The 25,891-nt window shown below is 45.5% G+C and overlaps 1 protein-coding gene across 1 annotated transcript in view; it reads left to right on the top strand.

Moving 5' to 3' along the window:
- SLC38A7 (solute carrier family 38 member 7) overlaps nucleotides 1-25,891 on the top strand; it is a 124,574-nt gene that overhangs the window by 88,372 nt on the left and 10,311 nt on the right. Inside the window, exons 8-9 of the mRNA XM_085639584.1 lie at nucleotides 12,242-12,389; nucleotides 18,365-18,564. Of these exons, the coding sequence (XP_085495710.1) occupies nucleotides 12,242-12,389; nucleotides 18,365-18,564 (348 nt within the window). The remainder of the gene's footprint in view (nucleotides 1-12,241; nucleotides 12,390-18,364; nucleotides 18,565-25,891) is intronic.

Genomic DNA, 25,891 nt, shown 5'->3' with positions numbered 1-25,891 from the left:
TCCTGCACCCGGCATGGCAATACTTTGCGATACCAGACTTCTGGGACGTGGTGGTTAGGGATATGACTAGAATCATGGGCTATTTTCCTGAGCGTGTTTCACTAGTCGCACTATTGGGCTATGTCAAAGAGGTTCCCCCGGAGGTCCGTTAGCTGACGGCTATGTTTTTGCTGCTGGCCAAGCGTAGGGTGGCAATGCATTGGGGTAGACGACAGGTGCCCAGCAGGAGCAAGTGGCTTGATGATGCTGCCGCTAGCCTGGAGATGCTAGATGCGTATGGGGAATTGTTGCTCGTCTGCTCGCACCAAAAGGACATTTGGGCCCCCCTGACAGCTTACCTCAAACTACATGGAGACACGACTAAGGGTGCTACTAGTTCCTGCAGGGCCCTTCTGACTGCGGACATGCCCAACTGTCCCCTTATGTGACTCCCTGGCCTACTGTCCTGCCAATGTGGGCTGTTTGCATGTTGTTTCCCATTCCCTCCCATTCTGCTCCACCTCCATTCCCTCACCTTTCCCCTCTCACCTATCCCTCACACTTTCCTGATGCATTCTTATAATGTGGAGATTATCGAGCAAACAATACTACATTGTATTTGAGTCCGGAATGGATACTGCACTGAATTTCTGATGTAATTGTTTATTGCAATACTCAATAAATAAAAAATGGAAAAAAAGAACATAGTGGTTTCTGGTCCATGAGCAGAGTAGAACAGATGCGTTTTCATTGCTCTCTTGAACTCAATATGGTCATTGCAGAGAAGTGATGGAAAGGGATTTCAGCATTTTGAGCTGTGGTAGTGAAATGATCTGGCTCAAATATGTCTGTACTTCATTTGGCAATTTTTGAGAGTCCAACCATCAGTGTGTGGTCTTCGTTGTATGGTAATCGTTATATGGTAGCAGAGCACTTACCTGCAGAAATCTTTATCCGTCGTGAGGTCTTGAAATCAATTTGTTCATGTTCATAGAGGACAGGGCAAACTTTAAACATTAACGGCCCATGTTTGTCACACCTACTCAGATGGGTGCCATGGGCTTTGCTCCTTGTGACTCTTGGCAATGTCAGTTAGAGAAGCGTAGCCCACGTGAAAGTAGTAAAGATTCCCTATCCTCATCGTACTCCTTGGCGCCTTCAGATGACTGTGGTGTTTTTGAGGCTAGGCCTCTCTCAAATTGGTGTTTGCTTCTTCTTGTGAATATCTGCTCAGCAGAGAACCTTCCCCTTGTCTTTACTAGCTTCAGTTTCCTCATGATAATAGTTGTCAGCGGGGGTCCATATTGGGCCCAAGACGTACCTGGTTGAAATACCCTGGCTTCTCTCTTACCGTTTCATTTATAGATCACCATACTCCTCACGTGCAGAAAAGCTGCACTGGGAGCAAGGAAAATATAAATATATATGTATTGCTCAGTGGGTTCCCTAAGGATTGCCCTGAAGTCCTACCCTATTTAACTTGTATGTCGCCCCTCTGGTGAAACTGGCACGCTCTTTTTGTTTCCTGGTATCGTCTGATGTGGACGATAACCAGATCGTCTCTATCTCCGATGACTGGGATGAGGTGGTAGGCAGGTTTAGGGCTTGTATGCGAGAGATCAGCAGATGGATGAGGGAGATCGGTCTCAAAATGAACGGGGCAAAAATTAGATCTTGGTGTTTGGAGTGGTTAGCTCAATCTGGACAAACCACTAGTGGCCAGAAACATGTGGAATCTTGCCTGCCCCAGCTGTGGTGGCAAAAAACCTGAGTGTGATTTTCAATAACACTTTGTCTTTCGACACCCAGTTTAAAAAAACAGTGAGTTCTTGCTTCTGTAAGATTGGGATTCTTGAAGAACATATTGCCTTTTCTTCCCGTAGAGCTCAGGGTGTCTGTGGTAAATGCACTTACACTACTGTAACACCCTGTATCTAAATGTCAACCAATACTCCAATACAAGTTTCAGATCATCCAGAATGCTGCCAAACATCTGGTCCTGGGAATACCCAAACTCTACTTGGTCAGCGAAGGTTTGAGACTGTAGCATCAAGCAGGGAACAGGGTGGCGGGCATTTTTGTTTTAAAAACCACTTACCTCTTGCAGCTGCTCTCTCCCCTCCACTTCGGTCCCTTCCCACGCCGCCTTTTCCTAAACTTCGACAAAAGCAGGAAGCACACAGGCTCCTTCTCCTTAGCCAATCACAACGCTGCAATCCAGTATTGTGATTGGTCTGAGCGCCGTGGTTGCGCATGGCTGTTTGGCCATCCAAGGAGGACTGGCCAAACAGTCATTCACACTTAGGGAGTGTAAATCACCCCTCCCCACCACGGCCTAACCGAGCACTGTAGTGGGGGGGGTAAAGGGTAATATCAGGGTTATAATCATTTAGCTGCCCCTGGAGTGAGATCCCTTCATTGTCTGCCAGTAAAGAAGAGAGTTTCTTTTAAAGCTTTCTGCTCGATGCACAAAGCTCTACACTCTCAAGGGTTGATTTATCTCAGGACTGCACTGAATTGGTATCTCTTTAAGAGACCTCTGCGATCGGCTGGGATAAACAATTTGATGGTACCTCAGTCTAAGAAAGCTAGGTGGGGGAACGTGTCTCTACTGTGGCAGCTGCCAGGCTTTGGAATTTTCTTCCTGAACCTATCAGGAGCCTTAGTTCGCACCTGATGTTCCGTAAGCAAGGTAAAATTTGGCTTTTTGCGGATTAGCCGGGTTTTGTGCTGTTTCTGCTGTGCTGAGCTCTCACCGCCCTCACAGTTCTCTCCCCGGCATAGTGCTTTTGGTTTAACGCGCTCTACAAATGCTACAAATACTGTGTAGTTGTATATGAGCCAGAGTTTCCATAGGAAGAGCGTTTTTTGTTTTGACATTAACTTTGGCGCCATTTGAATTTTCACAAAACTTTCCAAAAAAACAAGTTCATCCCCCTGCATTCCTTTCATGAAAGTTTTGGGGTGATCTGTGATGCAATTACTGAGATAAAGGGGTTGTCCTAAAACATTTTTCTCCAAGTGTTTTCCATAGGAAAAATTAGACCACGATAAAGAAAAACCAGCTGAACAGAATAACACCAAATTTGGCAGAAAGCTGGCTATTTGATCAGAACGAGTGCATATTGTGGTTTGGTTTAAATCTATTCAGCCGTATTAGTGAAATTAAGGTTCAAAGATATCTGTTGCCGCAGGACTCCTGTGGGGAAAAAACCCCCAAAAAACACGCAATCCAATTGGTCAGTCACGCGAGACCCCTACAGGACCGCACAATGTAATTTGCGGTCACACCTTGAAGAAAAGTGTTGCAGCTGCTTTTTTAGGACTTGGGAGCTTGGTCTCCGAGTCTTAAACATAAGAGGCCAGCATAGCGATACCCTGCCCCCCCCCCCCACCTTTATGGGGGATGGGTTCCAAGAGACACCGCCCCTGGGGCCAAACATAAAAATTCTTCAGGTGTGCTGCAGTACCACGGAAGGCAGCTCGGCCCCCTGTGTGGTTCCTTGGGATCCAAAAAGAAAAAATATGTGGTGGGGCTCTGTGGCAATGAGTTTTTTTTATATCTGGTTAGGAAACTCAGACAAACATCACTCAAGAGGATGCTTTTAGCTCCTATGTGGGCGATACAACCCTGGTTCAAAACATTACTGGAGTTGTCCTTAGGACATCATGAGAAGCTTGCCAACATACAGATCTTATAACAACCGAATAATCTATGGTCTATAAACAACAAAATAATATAACTCTAGATACAATTCTAGAGTCACAACCCGCCACTAGTGCTAGTGTACTAGGTGCAAACAAAGACGGTCAAGATGCAGAGTAGAGATTCATATAGAAAGTGAAAAAGAGAGAACCTATTCAGGATTATTGGTATCCCATCATTTCACTTGAAGTTCCCAGTGTCATCATCTGGGATTCCAAACAACTCTTCTTCTTTCCTCCTTAGAGGAGTTGTATCCTCTTGTTGAGTTCTTACCAGTGGAAAAAAACATAAAGGGAAATCTTTCCTTTGAAAACAGTGCAGTGCAAGAAAAAATAAGAAATGTGTAGTTAAAATAGGATAGGCAACAGAGGCAAAAAATGTTATTCCTCTTTCTTATAATCTCAAATTGCGTTCTTAATTAAAAACAGTGCAGGAGAAAGACAGCAGTTATAACTATTCACTGCTTGTATCTATGGTCGACATGTTTCAGCCAATGGGATAACTCTCCCTGGCTTTCTTCAGGACCTCACCACAAACAATCCTTGCTACTGCAATAACCAAAATTTATACATACTGATGGGATATTACTATACCCTAATGTTCAGTGTTCAGATCCTCTATATATACATGATGTATAGTGCATCAATGCAATACGAGGACTAGACCTCACCTCTCTCGGCACCAGCTCCAGTCAAAGAGGCCCCGCTCTGTCCGTCGTTGCCTCCAGCTTGGACGTTGCTGGGATGGAGGTGTCAGATCTTGCCAGTCACAGCAAGGGCAGAGGCAGGCACCCAGACCCCACCAACTCAACTTAGCAGTTTGGCTCCTGATGTCATAGAATTTGGATATTTACAATTGTCTCCAGAATGCATGGACATTCTTTTTTTTTTTTGTTTGTTTTTTTTTACTTTTTTTTTTATTGTTTTCAAAACAGTTAAAACAATAGGACACTGAAACAGACCTTGCGCATAGATCCCATGACAGATCACCACTCAAATGCAGAATCCCTCAACCAACCCCAATTCTACTGCATTGAGGAAGACTGTGGCTCCCCCCCTCCCCACCACCCCGCAGGCCATCCTAACCATCCGAATCAGAGGAGTCCTCATCTGAAAGAGGCGGCGGATCGCATATTCCTCCCCTGTACTTGTTCCATGCCCCCCAGACCTTGGCCCACTTGCGAGGACATCCCCGCCTAATAAATACTGACCGCTCAACAAACATGGCTGCATCCATCTCCCTCCTCCATATGGACAGCAACGGCGCCCCCACCGCTCCCCATTGTTGGGCTATGTTCCTTTTGGCCATCATGATCCCCAGCGTTACCCAGCCCTGCGCCTGATGATCAAGATCATTGGGCTCCCACACATTTAACAAACCGCGCCTGGGCTCCGGCACCAACGATGTCCCACACGCCTGCGACATTGTACGCAGCACTCGCTTCCAGAAGTCTTGGAGGACAGGACACTCCCAGACAGTGTGGTAAAAGGTTTCCTCCTCCCCACAACCCCGCAGGCAGAAGGGGTGTGGCGCTCTGCCCATCCTATGTAGTAAGCACCTGGTGTAGTATGAGCGATGCAAAATACGAAGCTGCACCAGCCGCAGCCTTGAAGGTATACCCGCCTCGCGCGGCGAGGCCAGTGCCTCATGCCATTCCGGGTCATCAAAGTCACCGACCTCTTCAGCCCACCTCTCCCGCAAGAGCCCCATCGGGTCCGGCAGATTGTTGATCAGTTTGCGGTACGTGAAGGACGTAGCCTTCTTTGGCATGTATTCCGTCAACAGCCTGTCCTCCAACGGCGACGCTTCCGGAACTGGCGCGCCAGGAGCCAACTGTGCCACCAGGGCATGTTTCATCTGGAGGTATCTAAACCATTCCGAAGGAGCAAGCTCATATTGCTGTTGCAAGCGTGCAAACTGGACGACCGCCCCTTTTTGCCACACATCGCCTATCACCGAGATTCCGATGTTGTCCCAAGCGTCGAAGCCCTTGCTGTCCCACAAACGTCCCAGTTGCTTGGCATCCCAGAGAGGTGTAAGTTGAGTCAGGACCCCCCGCCATCCCAACCTGGCCTGCGCCGCATGCCAGATAGATATAGTCTGTCTCAGAGGGCCGATCAGCTTCGAGGCTAGTCGGGCATCATACAGCGGGGACAACATACCCCTCTCACCCAGCACATCCCTGTCCGCCTTAAATGCAGGGTCAGACTGAGGCGCGTGAAGCCACTGGTTAATCACCTTCAGCTGCGCCGCCCAATAATAGAGTTGGATATCCGGGAGCGCAATTCCCCCATCATACCACCCGCAAACCAATTTTGATTGCGCAATTCGCGCCGGTTTGTTGCCCCAGAGTAGGCTGGAAACCTGCGCTGCTATCGCGCGGAAGTAGGCCGGAGGCACCGGGTGCGGTGTATTCTCCAACACGTATAGAAACCGCGGCAGAGCCATCATTTTGAAGAGCGCCGCTCTCCCCACTAGGGTCAGGGGCAACGCTCCCCAGTGCTGCACATCACGCCTGAGGCGGTCCATTTGAGGGCTTAGGTTGCGCTTGAAAAACTCCATCTGATCCATCGTAATGTGCACCCCCAGGTACTTGAACGACCCCTCCGCCACCTGCAGCGGACATCCCGCCGGCAGCCGCGGAGGGGGGCCCCGCAGCACCAGGAGGACCGACTTCGACCAGTTTATCGTATAGCCAGATGCCCGGCCAAAAATCTCGCAGATGTTAAGTAGTGTCAAGATGGAACGCCTAGGGGAGGACAAATAAAGCAGTATGTCATCCGCGTAGAGGGAGACGCGGTCTTCCCAGTCGGCAGACCACCGAAGGCCCCGCATCATGGGCTCCCATCGTATCCAAGCCGTGAGCAGCTCGAGCACTAAGGCGAAAAGCAGCGGCGACAGAGAGCAGCCCTGACGCGTGCCACGCGCCAGGGGGAAGTCCTCCGACATGTGCCCGTTGGCCGCGACATGGGCCAGTGGTTTAGTGTAGAGGAGTCGGATATGGACATTCTTAAGGTGCCAACAAAAAGAGCATGTTATGCAGCCAAATGGAAATGTTTTGCACATTATTGTATTGCTCAAAACATAGACCCTTGCGCACCTACAGTTCAACAGCTAGTATGCTACTTGCTACATCTCCAAAAGTCACTTTTAGCATACACTTCCATAAGACTACATCTAGCAGCCATTGCAGCTTATCAGCGAAATCGCAACCGTCAGTAACTTTTTCAAATACCTATAATCAATACTTTTATGGAAGGTTTAAAAAGGGTAATTCCACAACGAGCACCACCAGTTCCGTCTTTGAACTTTAATGTGGTGCTTACAAGACTAATGTCCACAGCTTTTCAACCGCTGCATTCATGTCCTTTGCAGTTTCTGTTTTGGAAGGTAGCTTTCTTTGCAGTTATAACTTCCTTAAGAAAAGTTAGTGAAATTCATGCATTAACCATTAAGGAACCATATTTTCATATCTTCAGGTTTTCCAAGATAAGGTTTGCCTACGTAGAAATCCAAAATTCCTTCCAAAAGTCATATCTCCTTTTCACCTAAATAAAATACTAGATCTTCCAGTCTTCTTACCAGTAACAGTGGCAAAATGGGCCCTTCATGCACTTGATTTTAAACAGCTTGGTTGAACCGCTCTTCTGCCCTGAGGGGAACGGCTTGGCTGTTTATTCTTCTGCCGTGAGGGGAACGGCTGCGCTCCCGCAGCACAGGACACGCTTGGTTGAACCACTCTTCTGCCGTGAGGGGAACGGCTTGGCAGTTTAAACTTCCGCCGTGAGGGGAACGGCTTCTATCGATCTCTGCCTACCATCGCCTACATTTCCCAGCAGCCCTCAATCAGACGCAAGGAGTAAGCGTCATTTATGCACCCATAGTCCTCTGAAAAGCGCCGCTGCACTCCCGTAGCCGCGATGTAGGAGAAGGCTCTTCCACCTGCTCTGGTTCTGCAGATGCATGGGGTTTCTGCCAGGAGCGAGGTTGGCGGAGCGGAGGTTCCTTTTGGGTACGTGGAAGGAGACTCTTTCATTGAGGTATTTGGGTCCGATGTTGTGGAGTGATTTGTAGGCTTGGGTGAGTAGCTTGAAGGTTACTCTCTTCTTGATGGGGAGCCAGTGGAGGTCTCGCAGGTTTTGGGTTATGTGCTCATGTCGTGGGATGCAGAGGACGAGTCTGGCCGCAGTGTTCTGAATGGTCTGGAGTTTGTGTAGCAGTGATTTGTTGATTCCAGCATAAAGGGCTTTTCCATAGTCCAGTCTGCTAGTTATGAGTGCGTGGGTGACGCTCCTTCTGGCTTTGGGGGGGATCCACGCGAAGGACGCAGAGGGTGTTGAAGCAGGTGGAGGCAACGGCGTTGATCTGTCGGGTCATGGTGAGGGAGGAGTCGAGTATGATGCCGAGGTTCCGGGCGTGGTACGTGGGGGTGGGTGGGGTGCCGAGGGCTAGGACTTCTGTCTTCTCCGAGTTGAGTTTCAGACAGCTGCTGTTCATCCAAGCTGCAACGCTTTTAATTCCTTCTTGGAAGCTGAGTCTGGTGGTTTCAGGGTCCTTCCTGAGGGAAAGGATGAGCTGGGTGTCGTCGGCGTAGGATACAATGCTGAGTCCATGTTGTCTGACGATGGCAACAACGGGGGCCATGTAGATGTTAAAGAGTGTGGGACTGAGCAGTGATCCTTGTGGTACGCTGCAGTTGATCTCTGTGGGTTCGGAGAGGAAAGGCAGGAGTCTGATCCTTTGGGATCTGCCGGCGAGGAAGGAGCGGGGCCAGTCGAGGGCAGTTCATTGTATTCTGGAGTCGTGGTGTCTGGCTGCGAGGGTGCGGTGGGAGACGGTGTCGAAGGCTGTGGAGAGGTCGCGTAGGATGAGGGCTGCGGTGCGGCCTTGGTCGAGGAGTGTGTGGATGTAGTCTGTGGCAGCGAGGAGGGCGGTCTCGTTGCTGTGTTTGCTGCGGAATCCGGATTGGGAGGGGTTGAGGATGGAGTTCTCTTCGATGAAGTTTGTCAGCTGGGCATTGACAATCTTTTCGGTGACTTTGGCTGCGAAGGGAAGGAGAGAGATGGGTCGGTAGTTATTTAGGTCCGTCGGGTCTGCGGAGGGTTTTTTGAGGAGGGGCTTGACTGGCTCTGTATATACTGTACCAAAGGGAGGTATAGTGTGCTCAGAGACCAGTGGAACCCCAAAGGTTGGCAAAGGTAAAAGTAGATAATACCTTACTCTCTATTTCTGGTAGTGTGGGCGAGCAGTAAGGCTTTATCAGAGGGTAGTGTTAAGCATTTAGTGTACACACTCAGGCAAGAAATGATTTCACACACTCAAAGACTGAACTCTGACCAATTGTTTTGTATAAAAATATTTCTTAGTTATATTTTATTTTCAGAACCAAGCAGAACTTGGTACAGGCAAGTAAAATAGTACTTTTCAGGAATGATGCAATTGAATGCAGTTGACTTTGTTACAGGTAGGTCAAATGTTCAGAAATAGTTGAAATTACTGTGCAGTTACTTTGTAATTAGTGTGTGAAGGGGTAGCTCTCCCGGATCTGCGCTTACTGGCGCGGAAAAAAGAAGAACTGACGTCAGCGCGCGAGGGCGGCGTCTAAGTACTCCGACGACGTCATCCCGGCGCACGACGCCGACGACGGACGCGGAGCCGCAGACGACGCCTAGCGACGCGCAAGGGGTATTGCTGACGAAAAATCTTCCGGATCCAGTCTGACGCCCGGGGATATTCTAAGGTGAGGAATCTAACTAACTAATGTTTCTTACAGATACATCGTTACCGAAGGTAAGTAACTTGTTCTTTCAGAACCAAGCAGAACTTGGTACAGGCAAGTAAAATAGTACTTTTCAGGAATGATGCAATTGAATGCAGTTGACTTTGTTACAGGTAGGTCAAATGTTCAGAAATAGTTGAAATTACTGTGCAGTTACTTTGTAATTAGTTTGTGGTTACTTTGTTTAGATTACTTTTATGATTACTATTTCTACTCAGTGTGATATGCCTAGATACCACACTGGGGCATTTCCTAGACAATGGTAAGTAATTTAATTTGTCATCAAATTACACTTATTTAGATTTTCACACAATTTTTAACTCCACACACAACTTTTTTCACAGAAAAACTGTGAATGCAGTCCTATGGGAGAAAATCAGGTTATCCCTTTGAAGGTGGGTAATCGGTCTTGGGAGTTGAGTGTTTGGGGTTAGAACCAGGAGTTTCCCAGTGTCAAGGATGCACTCACAGAGCATCCTCAGTGGCACTAGGGCAGCCGTGTGCAGAGTGGTGAGGCCCTATGTTATCCAGTGGGGGATAGGGGGCCTCCGGTTGGTGGCAGCTAAAGGGCATGCCACTTTGATGTGGGAGCAAAGCTCCTAGGGTTTAGCTCCGGGCACGGGGGATCAGAGTTAGCATACAAGGGGCACCCACAGCAGCACAGGGGCAGCCGGGTGCAGGGTGCTAGATTTGCGTTGGGTTCCCTGATGGTTTCAATGGGGATTCTCCGTCACAGTAAACACTGCAGGCTCGGGCACGAAGATCTTCTGAAGGCGACCACCGGTTGGAGAGGTAAATTGGGAAGCTGGGGGTTGCCTGGGCACAGTCTGTTGGGCCACCTAAGGCCATGGGGCGTCGGGTGCAGAGGTGTTTTGAGGCGTCGGGTTTATTTTACCGGTTCCGGTCGCAGATCATCCAGATAGGGGCTGCAGGCTCCATCAGGAGGCTTGAGGCAGGTAAGGAATCGCCAGATCCCAAGTCAGGATCGCTAGGGAGATCTCCTTGTGGTGTTGGGCCTCTCAAACTAGGCCCATGGACATCGGGTGCAGAGTGGTGCAGACTCGCAGATTTTGCAGGAGCCAGAGTCTGGTTCTTGAGCAAGTCCGGTGCTCATGGGAGACCGTCTTTGTAGGGAAGGCAGGGCAGGTCCTCCAGGTTCTTTGGGGACTGCTGGCTGCAGGACACACCCAGATTCTGCTGGAGCATGTTGAGGTCGGGACAGGCCGGTAGGGCTCGGTTCAAGTCAGTTGGTGTCCTCCTCTTCTTCCTTCAGCATGGCTCTTCGATCCTTCTTTTTCTTCATCTTTCTTGTCTGAGGAGGCAAGGTTGGGTTGTCCCTAAATACTAAATTTAGGGGCGTTTCAGGTAGGTACAGGTCAGGACCAATGGGTCCATTCCTTGGGGTGGGTACAACACACTTTTATTCCACCCTCCAGTGGGCGGGGGTATAAGCCTCACTCTGGTTGGCTGGGTCCCCCCATCTTCAAGATGGCGGGCCTTAGAGTTGTGCCTCGCCTCCCCACTTGAGGGGTGGGGTTGGCAAAGGTGAGCACACCTCTCCTCCTATCCTGGTTTTTCTGCTGATTCTCTCGCTCAAAGTGGCGGGCAGAAAAGGTGGGAGGCAGTTTGCTGGGAGCAGCAAATGACTGGGTCAGCTCACAAAACTGAAAGCCTTTAAATCTTCCCCTTGGTTGACACTGCCCATCCTGGGGAAGAAGGCTTGGAACCTCGACCCAGGATGTACTTTGTTTCAGGACCCCAAGAGTGGAGAACTCTCGACCCAGGGGTCCAGAAACATTTCTGGTGGTGGCAGCTGGCGAGCAGCAACTCAGCCAGGACACTAGAGTTGGGTAATTTTTCAGGGGGCATCTCTAAGATGCCCTCTGAGTGCATTTTGCATTAAATCCCACACTGGCATCAGTGTGGGCTTAATGTGCTGTGATGTTTGATACCAAACTTCTCAGGTTTTAGCAAAGAGGTTATGGTGCTCTGTAGTTCGTAATGACAAACTCCCAGACCATATACTCTTTATGGCTTTGCTGCACTTACAATGTCTAAGAATGGACTTAGGCACTGTAGGGGTACAGGGCACATTCACCTGTACCCTCACCAGTGGTAAAGTGCTACCTGCTAGAGGGGTTGCTTACCTATACCATAGTCATTTGGTTGTATGCATGGCACACATGGGGTAAACCTAGCTAATCAAAGGACTATTTGAGAATATATGTCCCTAAGAAATTACAATCGGGTAGCAGTTAAAGCAAATAACAAAAAGCAACCCGTAGTGGCATGTAATGCAATCTAAAGATCTTACAATAGCGCTGGTGCTTAATTTTACTGACACTGAATGCTTGGTTCATCTGCCTAGTGGCAGTTACAGTTCGGTCAGCACGTAGATCTCATTTAAGGAATTTAAATAATTTGTTTTATATCTGACGGTTTTTCGAAGGTGCGGCCTTGGAAGTGCTTTTGGATGACAAATCGTATATGAGGTCTTGTGCCAATGTGAATCTTTAAATGATGTTCTGCTTTTCTCCTCACACTCTGCCACTGCTGTCCTTTTCTACTGTGTGCCTGTCAGGCTGTTCCTCATTGCCACTGCCGGCCTGACCCAACATGTGTCTGTCAGCTTCTCTCTAGGCCTCTTTTCTTTTTCCTCCCCTTCTGTGCCCCTTGCTACCTCTTCCACTGTGTCCATACTGGGGTCCATTTGTGACCTTGCGTCCTAAATCACTATACTATGTGTTGGGTTAGCTATCGTGCCTCTTCTTCCACAGGTGTTTGTGGGTTCCTTACTTTTGGGTCCACGGTCAATCAAGATGTGTTGATATCTTACCCACCTAATGATGTGCCGGTGGCCATTGCTAGAGTCTTCATCATTGTCAGCGTATTGACATCGTATCCTATCCTGCATTTCTGTGGCAGGTGAGTCTGCTAATTTGTTATATATTTTTTTTATCTGGATTACTGTGTCCAGTAAGTGACACATTTAGTAACCTGTACCTGTCTATTCAGCATAACAATAAGCAACCTTAACACTCACTTTTGTCCTTACTCCCATTTAGAGTGATGAAGTAGTCCACATCAGAACCTGGAAATAATGGCATATGGTTATCACTGGCAAAAGGCTTTTGTTACCGAAGCACAAATACATTGGGATAAATGCGCTGAATCATTGTCACCAACCTTTCACTGGTAATCACCACATGCAGTTATGTCCAGGCTCTAAATCTCTGCATCTTGAGGTAATGGTGAGTGGTAATGTTAACACCACTCTGTTGTTTTACTATTTTACATCCAGTTTCAGTCCGAACGCTATATGAACCCTTAAGCGTAGGTGCTACTTAATATCATATTCTGCACTTGTATGGGGGTTTGCGTGTCAGTAAATAAACTGGTTAGTCAAGAAACTAGCTAGAAGTTGAGATTGTCCATTTATCATAACCAACCATAATTCACTGGCTGTATTTTCTATCCTTTGATTTCCCTCTAGTTTTTCCTTTCCATTCTTATAGAAACAGCAGACAGAATCCAAATGGACCTGGGAGGTATGCAGCCAGAGGATAGAAGCCTTATTTTGGGACACATCATCTTGTCATGTTGTCTTCCCCGAAAGATCAGACTAAAGCAAGAAGAAAATGGTTACTTGTCAGCAGAAAGGCGTTGGGCAGAATAGCCATTGCACTAGTAAAGCACCACTGCTATCTCGTAGGTAGGATAGCATGCTTGTAGCACATTTGCTTGAAAATTAAATCCAGGCACACAGCAAGCAGTGGTTGCCTGAGTGTACAGTAGATAAGCACAGAGAAGATAAAGAATGGAGCCTGGCAGGGTTTTAAAATACTCCAAGCCCACCAAAGACACTACATTTAATTGAATAGTGCTGAAAGAAATAGAGTACATTTAACATGAAGTCACACATTTTACCAGTCACCAGAGACCTGGCCTATCTTAAACAAGTTAATCACACTCACAGATATTTGGAGTGTCATGTCTGCTGAGACCGCAAGCAAATAGGTCAGCTCACTTTCAGCTTAAATCAGTTTAACTGATAGAAAAGTGTACTAATGAAGTCCTTCAGATTGTCATAAGCCTTTGCATTTTTGTGACTTCTTTGTCTCTATTAATGTGTCGCCTGCATAAGTGTATTCATGCATCAGTGTATCCATGCATCTGAAGCTGGTGCAGATCAGTACATATTGACATTTGTCTTGGCGGCCTGGGAGCACAGTTTCACCCTGCCAACTAAGTGCCTGTAGATGACTCCTTATATCTATCCTGATCTCTAGTGAGGATTCATCTGGATTCTCCATGTGGACTTGCTCAACGTTTGAATCCAGCAGGTTGACTGAGGAGTGAGTCCAGTTGTCACCAAAGGTCTCACTGTACTGTTAAGTCAGCGCCTTGCGATAATGTGAAGCACAGTTGATACAGCTTCCCGAACGAGGATAAACACTTTTAGATGTTCGAAGTTTCCAGATCAGGTTTAATGAGAGCATCACTCCTCTAGAATGCAAGCTCCAAACTCTCCCACTGTGCACAAAAAGGTTTATATAATTGTCCTGGAGAGCCCCTTAGCCCTCCCCAGCCTCCTTATAAGTCTGTCTCTATTTCCAGGCTACACTGTAGTCGTCGTTAGGAAATCCAACAAGTCTGCGTACGTTACAGAAGTTTATTCTCCGTCTGTTCTCTTTATGCTCTTTGTGTGTCCCAGAGATGTTTCGGGCTGTGAGGGTTATGTGTTTCAGACGGCTCTGTGTTTTTGTTGGATCAATGGCCACAGGTTAAGGAGGCAAATGTTTTTAGGGACTGACTAAGTTTTGACCAGGTACACCTGACAGTTCTCCTAGTGACCTTTGTTGTGTCTGAGGAAACCAAGAGTACATTTTGTTGAGCTAGTACTGGGGTGTGGTACAATGTGTGATTTTGCTGGTACAATGTGTGATTTTGCTGGTACAACGGTTGAAACTCAGACTATACATACATACAGATTGCAGTGAAAATAGAAAATGGTAAAATATCATTTATTGCCTTTGCACATGCTTGAGTCTGTATTTTCTTTCCATCCCCAGTGCCCCTAATAAGTGACCTGCAGTTGGATACATGAGCGGTGAAAGGGTGGGACCAGATGTTCTGAGGTGTTCTCTCTAGGTGTAGATGTACTCTGTAATGTCATTTACGTGTGCAACAGAGAAAGTGTAACAACTTATCAAACCCACCTTACCAGACACTGAAAGGTGCCAGGACATTCTTATTCCTAAAGGGCAAATCAGTGGACTAGTACTGGTGCTGTCCTGTACTTCAAATACATCCTTTTCTAGAGCCTCTGTTACTACCTTTCCCTGCTAGTAACCTTTTACGTCAGTTTGGAAGGGAACAGATACTTCGCATTGCTCAGTTAATCAGTGAAATCGTCTGCACAATCCAGAGAATAAGCATCTGATTTGGTGCTTTTCTTGAGGGTACAATAGCTGAAGCAAAAGCTTAGTTCAGCTCTAGTTCCTGTTGGTTCAAGGCCCAAATGGCCTGCCAGGGATCCCTCAGTAACTCTCCGGCCCATCTCTCTTCTGATCACCTTTTTTGTTTTCTGTTTCCCTATCATAGTTACCCTATACAATGTAGTTTGAAAGGGGTTGATCCTATTCACATGGTGTGCGCAGTGGGAAGTCTGCTTGAGCTATCCGAAAACAGTGTCTGGAACTTCTGAATCAGACTGATGATCTCTAGACTTTCATAGACATAAATTGGCATGGATGTCCCCCATGACAGGCCTCACACGTGGAGTGCTTACCTCTTGGACAGGGGGTGGTTGAGGGGAATGGAGAAGGGCTTCATGTGGGGAATCTGTTCATCTTGTTCATGCTTACTATGTTTATAATCACCTGCTAACTAGGGGGCTGCTTCTGCAGAGGGGCCTTCTTTACACAGCAGGCTTTTTACTTTACATAGTACACCATGTTTTGTCATGCAGTGTCCAGCCATTGTTTCAACCAATCTTGTAGGAAGAGTACATGGTCCACCATATGGTGTTCCATTGCTGTGTAGCCCACTGGTCCTCAATCCGCTTTACGAGCACTTGAACATTATCTTAAAACAGTGGACTAAAATACTATTATGCCAACAGAATGGATGGCATGTATTGGTCCTATTTGTGTAGCGGCTGTTTTTTTAGGCAATGGATCTGGCTCGTCAGAATTTTTTTAACCTCTACATTAGACTTAGGGTTTGTACTGGGATAATATCTGATGCATGAACCCATGTGGCAACTACAAGACAGACGTGTCTGTGAAAGTTCTAGATTAGTTAAAATAACCTTTTTGTCTGATGGGAAACCATCTGTGCCTAAAAATGTCAAGCTAGCTATCAGCCTCTGGCAACATGTTCTGGCGGTTAAGGCTACGTTTTCTAGACAATGGCAGGCATTGTCCACCACCGACCATATGTATGTATGTGATTTGTAGAGCAAAACCTATCTTCAGAGTAATGCTGTGCTGTACAAAATGCTGCTCCGAATAAGCCATCATCTTTATCGCCAGTTCTCTAGTTGGCCCATAGCTCAGATTGCTTGGAGACACAGCAGGGAGCTGGAGTTTCATACTTCAAGGTCCACTGGACTAGCAGTTAGTACATGAACTCCCTGACTTTGAAGCAGTGTTGTTCTTGTGGCGCTTACTCCCCACTGGGCAGTTTGTATTGTAGTATAATGAGAGGGCCCTAGGGTACCCCGCCACAGTATCCCTATTGCCACAATATTGCCCATTGGAGTGGATCATACATAGTACACAAAATAAGGCATCACTCAGGTGCACCAATTCTCGCAATGCAGATTGTTGTTGCCTTCAGTTGACAGAGTGGTTTAGTAAATTGAACAAAGTAGCCACCTCAAAATAGTACATTTACTTAGGGGCGTCACAAAGCACCCAGTCATGTACAAAGACATTGCAACATTTTTGCAGAGCTTCAGAATTTCTAATTTATAGTTTGTATAATATGTAGCAATCATAACATGTTTAGCAGAAAAGATTTCTTAAAATTATTTCACGTACATATTTTTAATTCTTAAACTCGTAGAAACTATTAGAGACTTTAAATCAGTTTAGGATGAAAAAAACTGCATTATTGAATTATTTAGTGGCAGGGATTTTGTTGAATTGAAAGATTGTTTTCTTTCTGAGCATTTCTGACATTGAGTCTTTGTCTTTCTGATGATGAAACAGGAAAAAAGTAAGCAAATGGATTAAGTCAAAGGGAAAACCTGCATGTGATATATATTGTCTGGTTTACTCTCCAACTTTATGCTGTTGTTTTTTTCTTGCTCATAAGTTTTTTGATTTTTTTAGGCAGAGCTAAGGATCTGTTCAGAAGAAAGTTTGTTTGTTGAGTGTGAAGGACTTTGAACTGTATGCCCCTGAAGTAGGAGGTACTTTTGCCTGAATTTGTACCAATATAAATAGTCATAGGGCTTAAGGGGGTAACTTTGTTGACATCAGCCAAATTTGAATATTTTGTGAATTTCGTACGCTTTAAAATGTGTATCTCATTGCTTATGTTTGTTCTGCTGAAAGATGCAGATCAGAAATGGTAGGGAGAGTGCACAGGAGGTAAAAAAAAAAGTGGACCCATTAGCAATACTTAAAATAGCCAAAGATGTTTCTTTGTACAGTTTTACAATTTTAAGGCTTCCCCTGGCCAGAGCCAGACCTAATACTAAGACGTTGAACACAAGTATAGGTTTAATCAACGTAGGCTACGCAGTGCTCATTTTGCCTATAATTGTTCTGTTTTGTGATATTGCTTATTTTGTTATTGAATCGCAGGTGGTTTACATAACTTTTTTTATAGGCCATTTCTTAAATAGTGCTGTGTTTTATCATTTGATTAATATACTTTGCAAGTCCGCTTTATAGAAGACTTTGTATTAATGTTCCCTAATGCAACGTTTAGGAACACCTAGACATTATTCATTTCAGAGTATATGCCTACAAAAAAATATGTAAATGTGGTTTATTAGGCAGTATGAATTTTCATACATGGTATTAATGGATGGTTAATGGATGGTTATATAGCACACACCAAAGTTACAATGTTTTCATGATTCACTCATGGAAACGTCAGCAGGGCTTTCTTTAGTTTACCTACAAATTATGAACTTTAATAAAACCCACTTCATGCAGTAATGTAATGTAATCTAATGTCGAAACAATTGCAGATGCCTGAATAATAATCACCACTCTGAATTTTGAAGAGTTTTCTGAAGATTCTACTGTCATCTTTTGTGTGTTCACATGCTGTGTCTTTCAATGTTTTTTCTTGTACTTAGGTTCTTGGGGACACGCCAGATCCCTGGCTCAGCTGTTGATCAGCTTTCCCTATGATCATACTGGTTTGCACGCCCCTACAAATTATCTAAGAGAATTGGCAACCTGTTATTAAGAGTAAATACAAAAGAACAGCGTGCAGTGGCATGATCGTGAATGGTCTGATGATAAGGGTGTTTAGATACACAAATGGTTGGGCTCAAGATAAGGCAGGCAGTTGCAATCTTGTAGCAAATCCATACTGAAATGTGCACATTACCCTGATGGGTCTTCCTAGCTGTCCTGCTGCCTGCTACATCAACTTTTTAATATTTTCACTGCATTTCAAACCATTATCTGATAGTTGGATTGTGCCTATAGTTTTATGAGAACTCTCAGGTTGGTCACTAACCCAAACGTAAGAGACCTTCACGTTCTGTAACAACTCCTTTTTCCAGCTTCCATTTCCTTCTTTTCTTTCCCGTGATCTCTCATGCTTTTTCGCAATGCGTCTTTCTCTTTCCTTTATGGTCTCGACCTCTGACCCCACAAATTGTGCTGCCAATAACTCTTTGACATCCTGTTATCTCCACCCCTCTGCAGGGCAGTGCTGGAAGGACTTTGGCTGAGGTACAAGGGTGTCACAGTTGAGGAAGATGTGGTTATGGAGCGGCGGCGACGGCTACTGCAGACAGTCACATGGTTTCTTTTAACACTGGTCTTGGCACTCTTCATCCCCGACATTGGGAAAGTCATTGCTCTCATCGGGGGGCTAGCAGCATGCTTCATCTTTGTCTTTCCAGGTAGGAATCCTTACTGATGTCCCTGTTCAGTTGTACAGTCACTTTCAATTCCTTCACAGTTACCCAACCTTCTGTCCTTTGTACTTCATCTAACCTCACTCTTTTACACCCTACAGACTTAAATTATCCCCTCCCTCTTTTTTTTCAACCTATGTTTCTCTTCTCCAGTTTCGTTCGCTCTTTCCTCTACACCTCACACTCCCTTACTCAGTCAGTCTCCCTTTTATGCCCTCTATTTCTTAATTCTTCCCTTGATGGCCTCTGTTTCTGCCCCTCTCGCAAACCTAAACAGACTTCATTAGTTGCTACTTTTTCTAAACAGGTCTACTTTTGCTGATCTCTATTTTCCCTGTCCATTCACTTACCAGTCTTTCTGTCTCTCCTTTTCCCTCCATTGTTCCTCTACCCTGCTGTTTTTCCTTTTACAAGTATTTGATTTCTCTCACTATTCATCCCCTTCTTGCTTTTCATCTCATCCTTCCTGCCCATTCTCCGCCTGTTTCTATCCTTTCAATCCCCACTCCCTTCCCCTTCAACCAACATTACTGTCTTCTTTATCCCTCTATTTCCCTGCCCTCCCTCTTTAGTCTACTCTCACTCCTCACATCCTTTCTTTCATAAACGCCTTTCTTACTCCCACGCCTTCTGACAAGCTGTGATGCAAGAAATACCATCAGTGGACAAGTATATGGGCAGAAGCCATATAGGGGTAGAAATCAAACTTGAAGGGAGCCTTGTGGGTTTAGACCAGCAAGATAGTAGGTAGCTGTGTTTTTCATTGCATTTTACATTGCTAGCACTGAATTGTTGAAGTGTTGTCCGAGAAGAGCTACTATGTTTGTGGTTGAGAATTTGGACCAAAGGCATGCTATAGTTATGTTGAAGGGTCTTTGAAGCTGCTTAACTAGGTGGTGGTTGTTGAGATTAGGTGTTGAGGGCAGAAATCACAATGCCCCTGAGGGAGGCTTGTAGCACTTTGAGTGTAAGAAGGAAGAGCAGTGTGGAGGTGCTGTTGTCCCAGGGAAGCCCTCTTATGTTGCTGAATCTTGCTAGACAACTAGAATGCCTTTGTAAAGTGTACAGGGCCTAGAGAGCAAGGAGGCAAGTTAGGAAGGCTGGAAGCATTTGAATATGAGAAGTTTGAGCTACGTGTGCGCATGTGTGTGTGTTATGTATGCGCTACAAGTTGTGCTCCAGTTATGGCAGAGCAAGATGTGACTGCTGGAGGGGAAAATTAAGTATCAAAAGGGCATAGTTGACCATGATCCAGTGTGGCCGCAAAGTTGGGCGTACATTTCAACCAGGACAAAGATGATCATGCTGAGGCGATAGCTTCTGGACGTGTATACAAATTGGGCTGGTTTTGAGTTCGGTACTTGATTCCAGGTTGAAAGCATTATGCAGAAGAATGTGTGAGACATTTTCTAGGGGCATGTGGCAATGTGGTTACTCTAAGAGGTGGCAGGAGCTTGAAACTTGTATATGGTAAGATGCAACAATAAACAATCAATGTAGTTTCCTGTCATTATCATTTGAAGACAAATTGGGGCCATATTATCAAAATGCTCCTGGAGATTAACAGACATGTGCGCCCACTTTTTGCAGCTCGGTGTCATTTGGTATTAGAGAAGGGGCCGATGATGCTTCTATGTCACTTTCTGTAATATAGGTCACACCAACATGTATTCAGAGGGCGTTGCCTCATTTTTATGGGGGCTTAACTCCATTCAAAAGAGGAAATCTATTGCATTTTTGCCTGTGCTGGATTATAGATGCATGTACAGAGTCAAAGGAGGCATTCATTTACTGGTAACCATTAAAAACGTGATCCTCCTCGAAAATTAAAATCTGCTACCTCCTGTTTGGGCTAAAGATACTACCCCAGACTACTATTATGAAGTTTACATGTGAACCAACATTTTCTATAACATTGGCTATACACTGGGGCTGTGATTGTGTTACATGGGGTACTCTTTGCTCTTCCAACAATATTTACTCAAAATAAACAAGCATTGGCATGGCCAATAGGTTTCGCCGTTTGGACCTCATAAGTGTTTAGCCATGCAGCACATTATCCTGGGTGCTGTGCCACCAGCCTGAACAGTTATACAATTACTACACACTGGATCATGCAGTCCAATTCCGGAATACATGCTTGCCTCAGGAAACATTTATTTACACCTTCCAAGAGTTTTTAACGCACAGACAGAAAGACAAGTCCCTCGATGCAAGTCAACAGCACTATAACATTCTATGTGCAACGGCTTCACTAGAGTATTGAACAGCGTATGGTGCCCTTAGTTTACAGCACCCCTCTGTCTCTCAAGCACTACAACACTGCCCCATCTTGCCTTTTTTCCCCCTCCTTATTTTTAGCAGCTGCTAGAGATCCATAAATCATTAGCATACACAGACACAGCAAGTGAAGTTCATTTGTTCAATCTTTGTGGTTATTCAGTTGAGTGTGTGGTGCTCTTCTTATCCTACCCCTGTAATACATACCAAGAGGTCACACTGCTGAACTACTACTGTAAAGCTATACAGCGCGAGCACACACACAACACATCGACATACACAAGGGAATAGAAGCGAGTTCATGTTTTTCGGGTGTGATTTGTATGTGTGCCCTTTGGTTGAGTGGCATGCAGAACTCCAAGTATGGTACAGATGGGCAGTATTGTTGTAGAAAAATGCAAAAACGCATTCTTGTGTTATTGAATGTTAGCATGTAATTATAGAGCGCAGCAGCTTCTTTCTGCTGCAGACACAGAAATAACAAAAACATAAGTACAGCGAGTGGGGATGCACTATAACAATAACTTCAACAGAATACAACAGATGTAAGGGCACACAGACTAGGCGTGGGGACAGCATGCCGCTTGCTGTAAGCCCCCCTGGGGCGGCAAGGGAAGAAAACAATTTGAAGACACAAGGAGGGAAGGCACAAATCATGAGCCTCCCCGGCACAAATTAGCTGTATTGGGAGAAGGACTAAGAATTAAAGTGATGATAGCAGAATGAAAATGCTTTGAATGTGTTGAGTTAATTTAAAAATTGTATGGGTGCAGAAGAAAAGAAAGTTGCTGGCAGTTGGTCTGCGCATGTTATTAGGAAGGGGTGCTGTGCACGTTGCCCATTTCCTGGCATGTCGCCTGCTCTGAGTGCCCGTGGGTTGGGCTCTGAAGAGTTCCTGACCGGTGAGCGGAACAAAATATTTTGAATTTGAGTGACCAGGTCCGGGGGAGAGGACCGAAGAGAGCTGCAATTAAACATGTATGGTGCCCCCTTGCATGCTACCTGCTTTGAGCGTTGGAAGGGGTGCTGTGCACCGTGTTGCCTCGCATGCCACTTGCTCGGACCGCCCTCGGGCTGAGCTCTGAAGAGTTACCGGCTGGCGAGAGGAAGAAAATAATTTTCGGACGTCTACAGTTATTTAAATAAAAAAAAATTTGGCGCCAAGTGCAATACAAAAGAAACACAGGAGGCGCCATGTTAAAGATAAAGCACGGTGTAGCGCGTTCTGAAAAAAAAAAAGCTGCCCCCAAGAGCACATTGCCTGTTAACTGTGACGAACAACAAGCTAAAGAGAAAGCACGTCATTTTAGTGCCCATTACATTAGTACAGAGTGAACGAACGTTAGGCCCTGTCAGCAATGGAATCTGCCGCGCTCGTCTCTTGCTGACTGTCATGCCACGAAGCTGTCTCCTGAGAGGAGCGCAAACAGGAAGAGACCCGAGGCAGACGGGCAGGGGCTGATAGCGCAGACACTTAAGGCAGGCAGCGCGCACACGCAGATAAAAAGCCCGGGAGTGGTGCGCGCGCACGCCGACCTAAACAGATGGCCCCTGCGTGCCGCTGCTGGCGTTTCACTGTTTGTAAGGGGAAAACAAGCGCGCCCATGCTGCTTAAAAACAAATGGTTCCTGCAAACCGCTGCTGGCTCCCAAGAGCAAAACGCTCTGGGAGTAAACGTTTGAAAAGAAGCTGGGACATCCACACCCCTTTGGCCAATTGCGTACTGAAGCCAGACGCAAAGGTCAGTAGCGTGTGAGCACAACATGCACGCGCTTTGAAGAAAGCTGAAGTGATTCCAAGAGGTCGATTTCCTATGCAGCGCATGCGCACTGCCATAGGATCGACCTAAAAATAAATGTCTATGTGGCGGAGGTTTCAGGAACGAAGAATACATTGAAACAATTTTGCTGCTATTTGTGGCATTCTGTTTGAAAGGTGTCTGGCTCTGGGTTCTACTCTGAATAACTATACAGAAATAGCCTCTGATCTTGCAGTCTAAATAACTGCAAATTCCTTGCTCAACAGAAACTCTCACCTAAACCCCCCATAGTCCCAATCAAGTAACGTCTGTTTTAGTGTTTACAGTCTTTGAGTCTAACATAATCTGCTCTAACTTAATCCCCCCTGTTCGATGGCATGTGTGGCTGTAGATACACATGCTCTGCATACTCCTTCCATCTAGTGTTGGGTCCGGAGTTGTGCAAGTTGTTTTTCTTTGAAGAAGTCTTTCACGTCACGAGGTCTAGTGACTCCTCCTCTCAGTGTTAATGCGCATGGGAATTGACTCCATGGTGTTTTTTGTCCCCAGTTGGGTTCGTACGTGTGTGACTTCTCTCAGCATTTTGACTCCATTTCGATTCTCTGGTCCTTTTCTCTGTCTTTGACTGTCTTGTTATCGCTCATGCTTCTCCTACTGTGACTCTGATAAAAAAACAACTCTGCTAGTTCCATTCCTGTTTGATCGAAAGCCCTTCGGAGCGGCACTCTTCTGGGTCTACCTTCTCCATTATTACCAGTCTTGCCAAAAATGCTTCACTAGTAATGGAACGCATGCCCATTCGGTACTGCCAGCATTGCCACGCGAAGTTCTTTCATATAGACTAACACTTGGTGTGAAACTTATGCTGGTCCCCCGAGCACAAAGCAGTCCGCACCACCTGAAAGTCATTCACTCCAAAAGGTCTCTTCTGGATCGTAGAGCTAGTCACCCGAGATGTCCTACAGAGCCACCGACGATACTCCTGACATCTTTGGTGAGGATCATGCCCAGCCATCTATCTACGAGGAGGGTCCTTCTCTGTCGATGAAAGTTCGGACTCCAAGCTTGAATAGAACTTTGAAGTAGACTACATTACTCTAGCTCAACAACCTTTGAGTACAGCTCACCCTGCTCCTGTCTACCAGCCCAATCCTTCCAAAAACCATTTGCCACTGCTGGTCTCAGAATCCCCGGGCCACCATTGCTATCTAGCCATGGTCGGGCTCGGCACCGAAGGCACATGCACATGTGATAAACCGGGAAAAAAGAAAAAAGCCCGGATAGTGTAAAACCTTTGGATACTGGGAACACTAGAAACTAATTGTAAAGTGTGCTAGCTGCCAAATTATCAATTTAAAAAGAGTTATTGCTGTGGTCTTGAAAAAGATGCTGTGAATCAGTGTACCATCAAAACGCATTGACGTATTAAGGTTTAATTTGTGGAACACATTGGCACAATAGATGGAAAATTGGACATTGCTCAGTTTTACCAAAGACAGAGTGAATTGTCTTCTGACCTTTCTTTCTTTCCTTCCTTTTGTATTCATTTATGGTACATATTGTTATGTTGACGAAATTAGGTAACCTTTTATTAGAACAATCTAAAATTGTGTATTTTATAAACAAGTGATTTCCTTTTTTAATGTGAACATATATTTAAATAAAATAATTTGAATATAAGGTATTGCGTTGTGGCATTGTATGTGTGTGTTGGAAATATCCAAGGAAAGTTAAAGATTGGTGAATGTGGTCCAAAGTAAACGTTAAGCCAGAGTAAAAGTATATCTTTTTACCATACAACTCACACCTGTCTCAAACTATGTGGAACTGGGCTCTATATCACCACATTCACCTGTTAGCTGAATACCTTCCCGGAACAGACAACGACTTTGCAGACCTGCTCAACAGGAGGCAGCAACAAGTCCACGGATGGGAACTTCACCCACAAGTCCTCCTACCCTACTTCCAAAAGTGGGGCTTCCCTCTAATAGATCTTTTCGTCACAGCAGGAAACACAAAATGCCGCCAAGTTCCCACATCGATTACCAATGGGCTATGTACTATGGATAAGCTGGTCAAAAATATTTTCCTACGCTTTTCGGCCTCTCCCTCTCTTTCCATTTGTATTACTGAAACTCAGGCAGACATCTCTAACAATGATCCTAGTAGCTCCCACTTGGGCTTGTCAGTCATGGTTCACAACATTACTAGACCTTTTAGTAGTTCCACATGAGAAGCTCCCCATCAGTCTGGAGCTTCTCACTCAAAATGGAGGACAAATCAGATACCCAGATCCCAAAACTCTCAACACTTGTAATCTGGCTCTTGAGGTCATAGAATATGGTTATCTTAACTTACCAAGGGAATGTAAAGAAACACGTAAACCTGCCACTGGAACTGTTATGCATGCAGCAAAAGGAAATTTTTTTGTTTTCTACTGGACCCAAAACAAATTAACACTTTCACAAATGTAGTGCAAAACATTATCTGTTATCTATTTCACTTTCAAAAGGCGGGTATAGCATTTACTTCTATAGGCTTATATTTTTCTGTTATGGCTGCCAATCTTCAAAATACACAACACCTTTCCCTCTTCAAAATCCCAGTCATTAAAGCCTTCATGGAAGGACTTAAACGTGTTATTTCACCCAGGTTTCCTCCTGTACCTTCTTGGAACCTTAATATAGTACTCACAAGACTCATGGGACCTTCTTTTGAACCTCTACACTCATGCTCTCTTCTATTCCTATCTTGGAAGTTGGCTTTTTTTAGTTGCCATAACTTCATTCAGACGTGTGAGTGAGCTCCAGGCATTAGCCTGAGAAGAACCGTTGTTCCAAATACACTAAGACAAGGTTTTTAGACCCGGTCTTTCTGCTTCAGTTGTCTCTCTCATAACTTCTCCCCACCTCACCTTTCTCTATTACCCCTCCTGCTCATCTCTCTCAGTACCTCACATTTTTCTCCCTATTGTCCCCTCTTTACCTCTCTTGTGCTTGTGTGGTGTTTTTTAATTTGCTTTGTGTCCCCTATCTCTTGTCCTGAGTCCTGTGGGTTTTTATTTCACTGTCAGGTCACAGATTTTATCAGACCTCCAAACTTCTCCAAGGGAGGCCGTAGCCTTACCCGTCAGCTCCCAGTCATTGCTCCTCATTGCTGCCTCTTAAATCAATGTTTGCAATCTCCTTTTTAATATTTTATATTATCTCTGAAGTGTTATGTAGATTAATCACTGCTGTACTTGTCATGTTTGGCCAACAGGTGTGAGAAAGT

Source organism: Triturus cristatus, chromosome 12, assembly GCF_964204655.1.
Source record: "Triturus cristatus chromosome 12, aTriCri1.1, whole genome shotgun sequence".
In the NCBI taxonomy this organism is placed as follows: Eukaryota; Metazoa; Chordata; class Amphibia; order Caudata; family Salamandridae; genus Triturus; species Triturus cristatus.
Note: the sequence above shows the minus strand (reverse complement) of the source record. Positions and strands in the feature narration are given on the sequence as shown.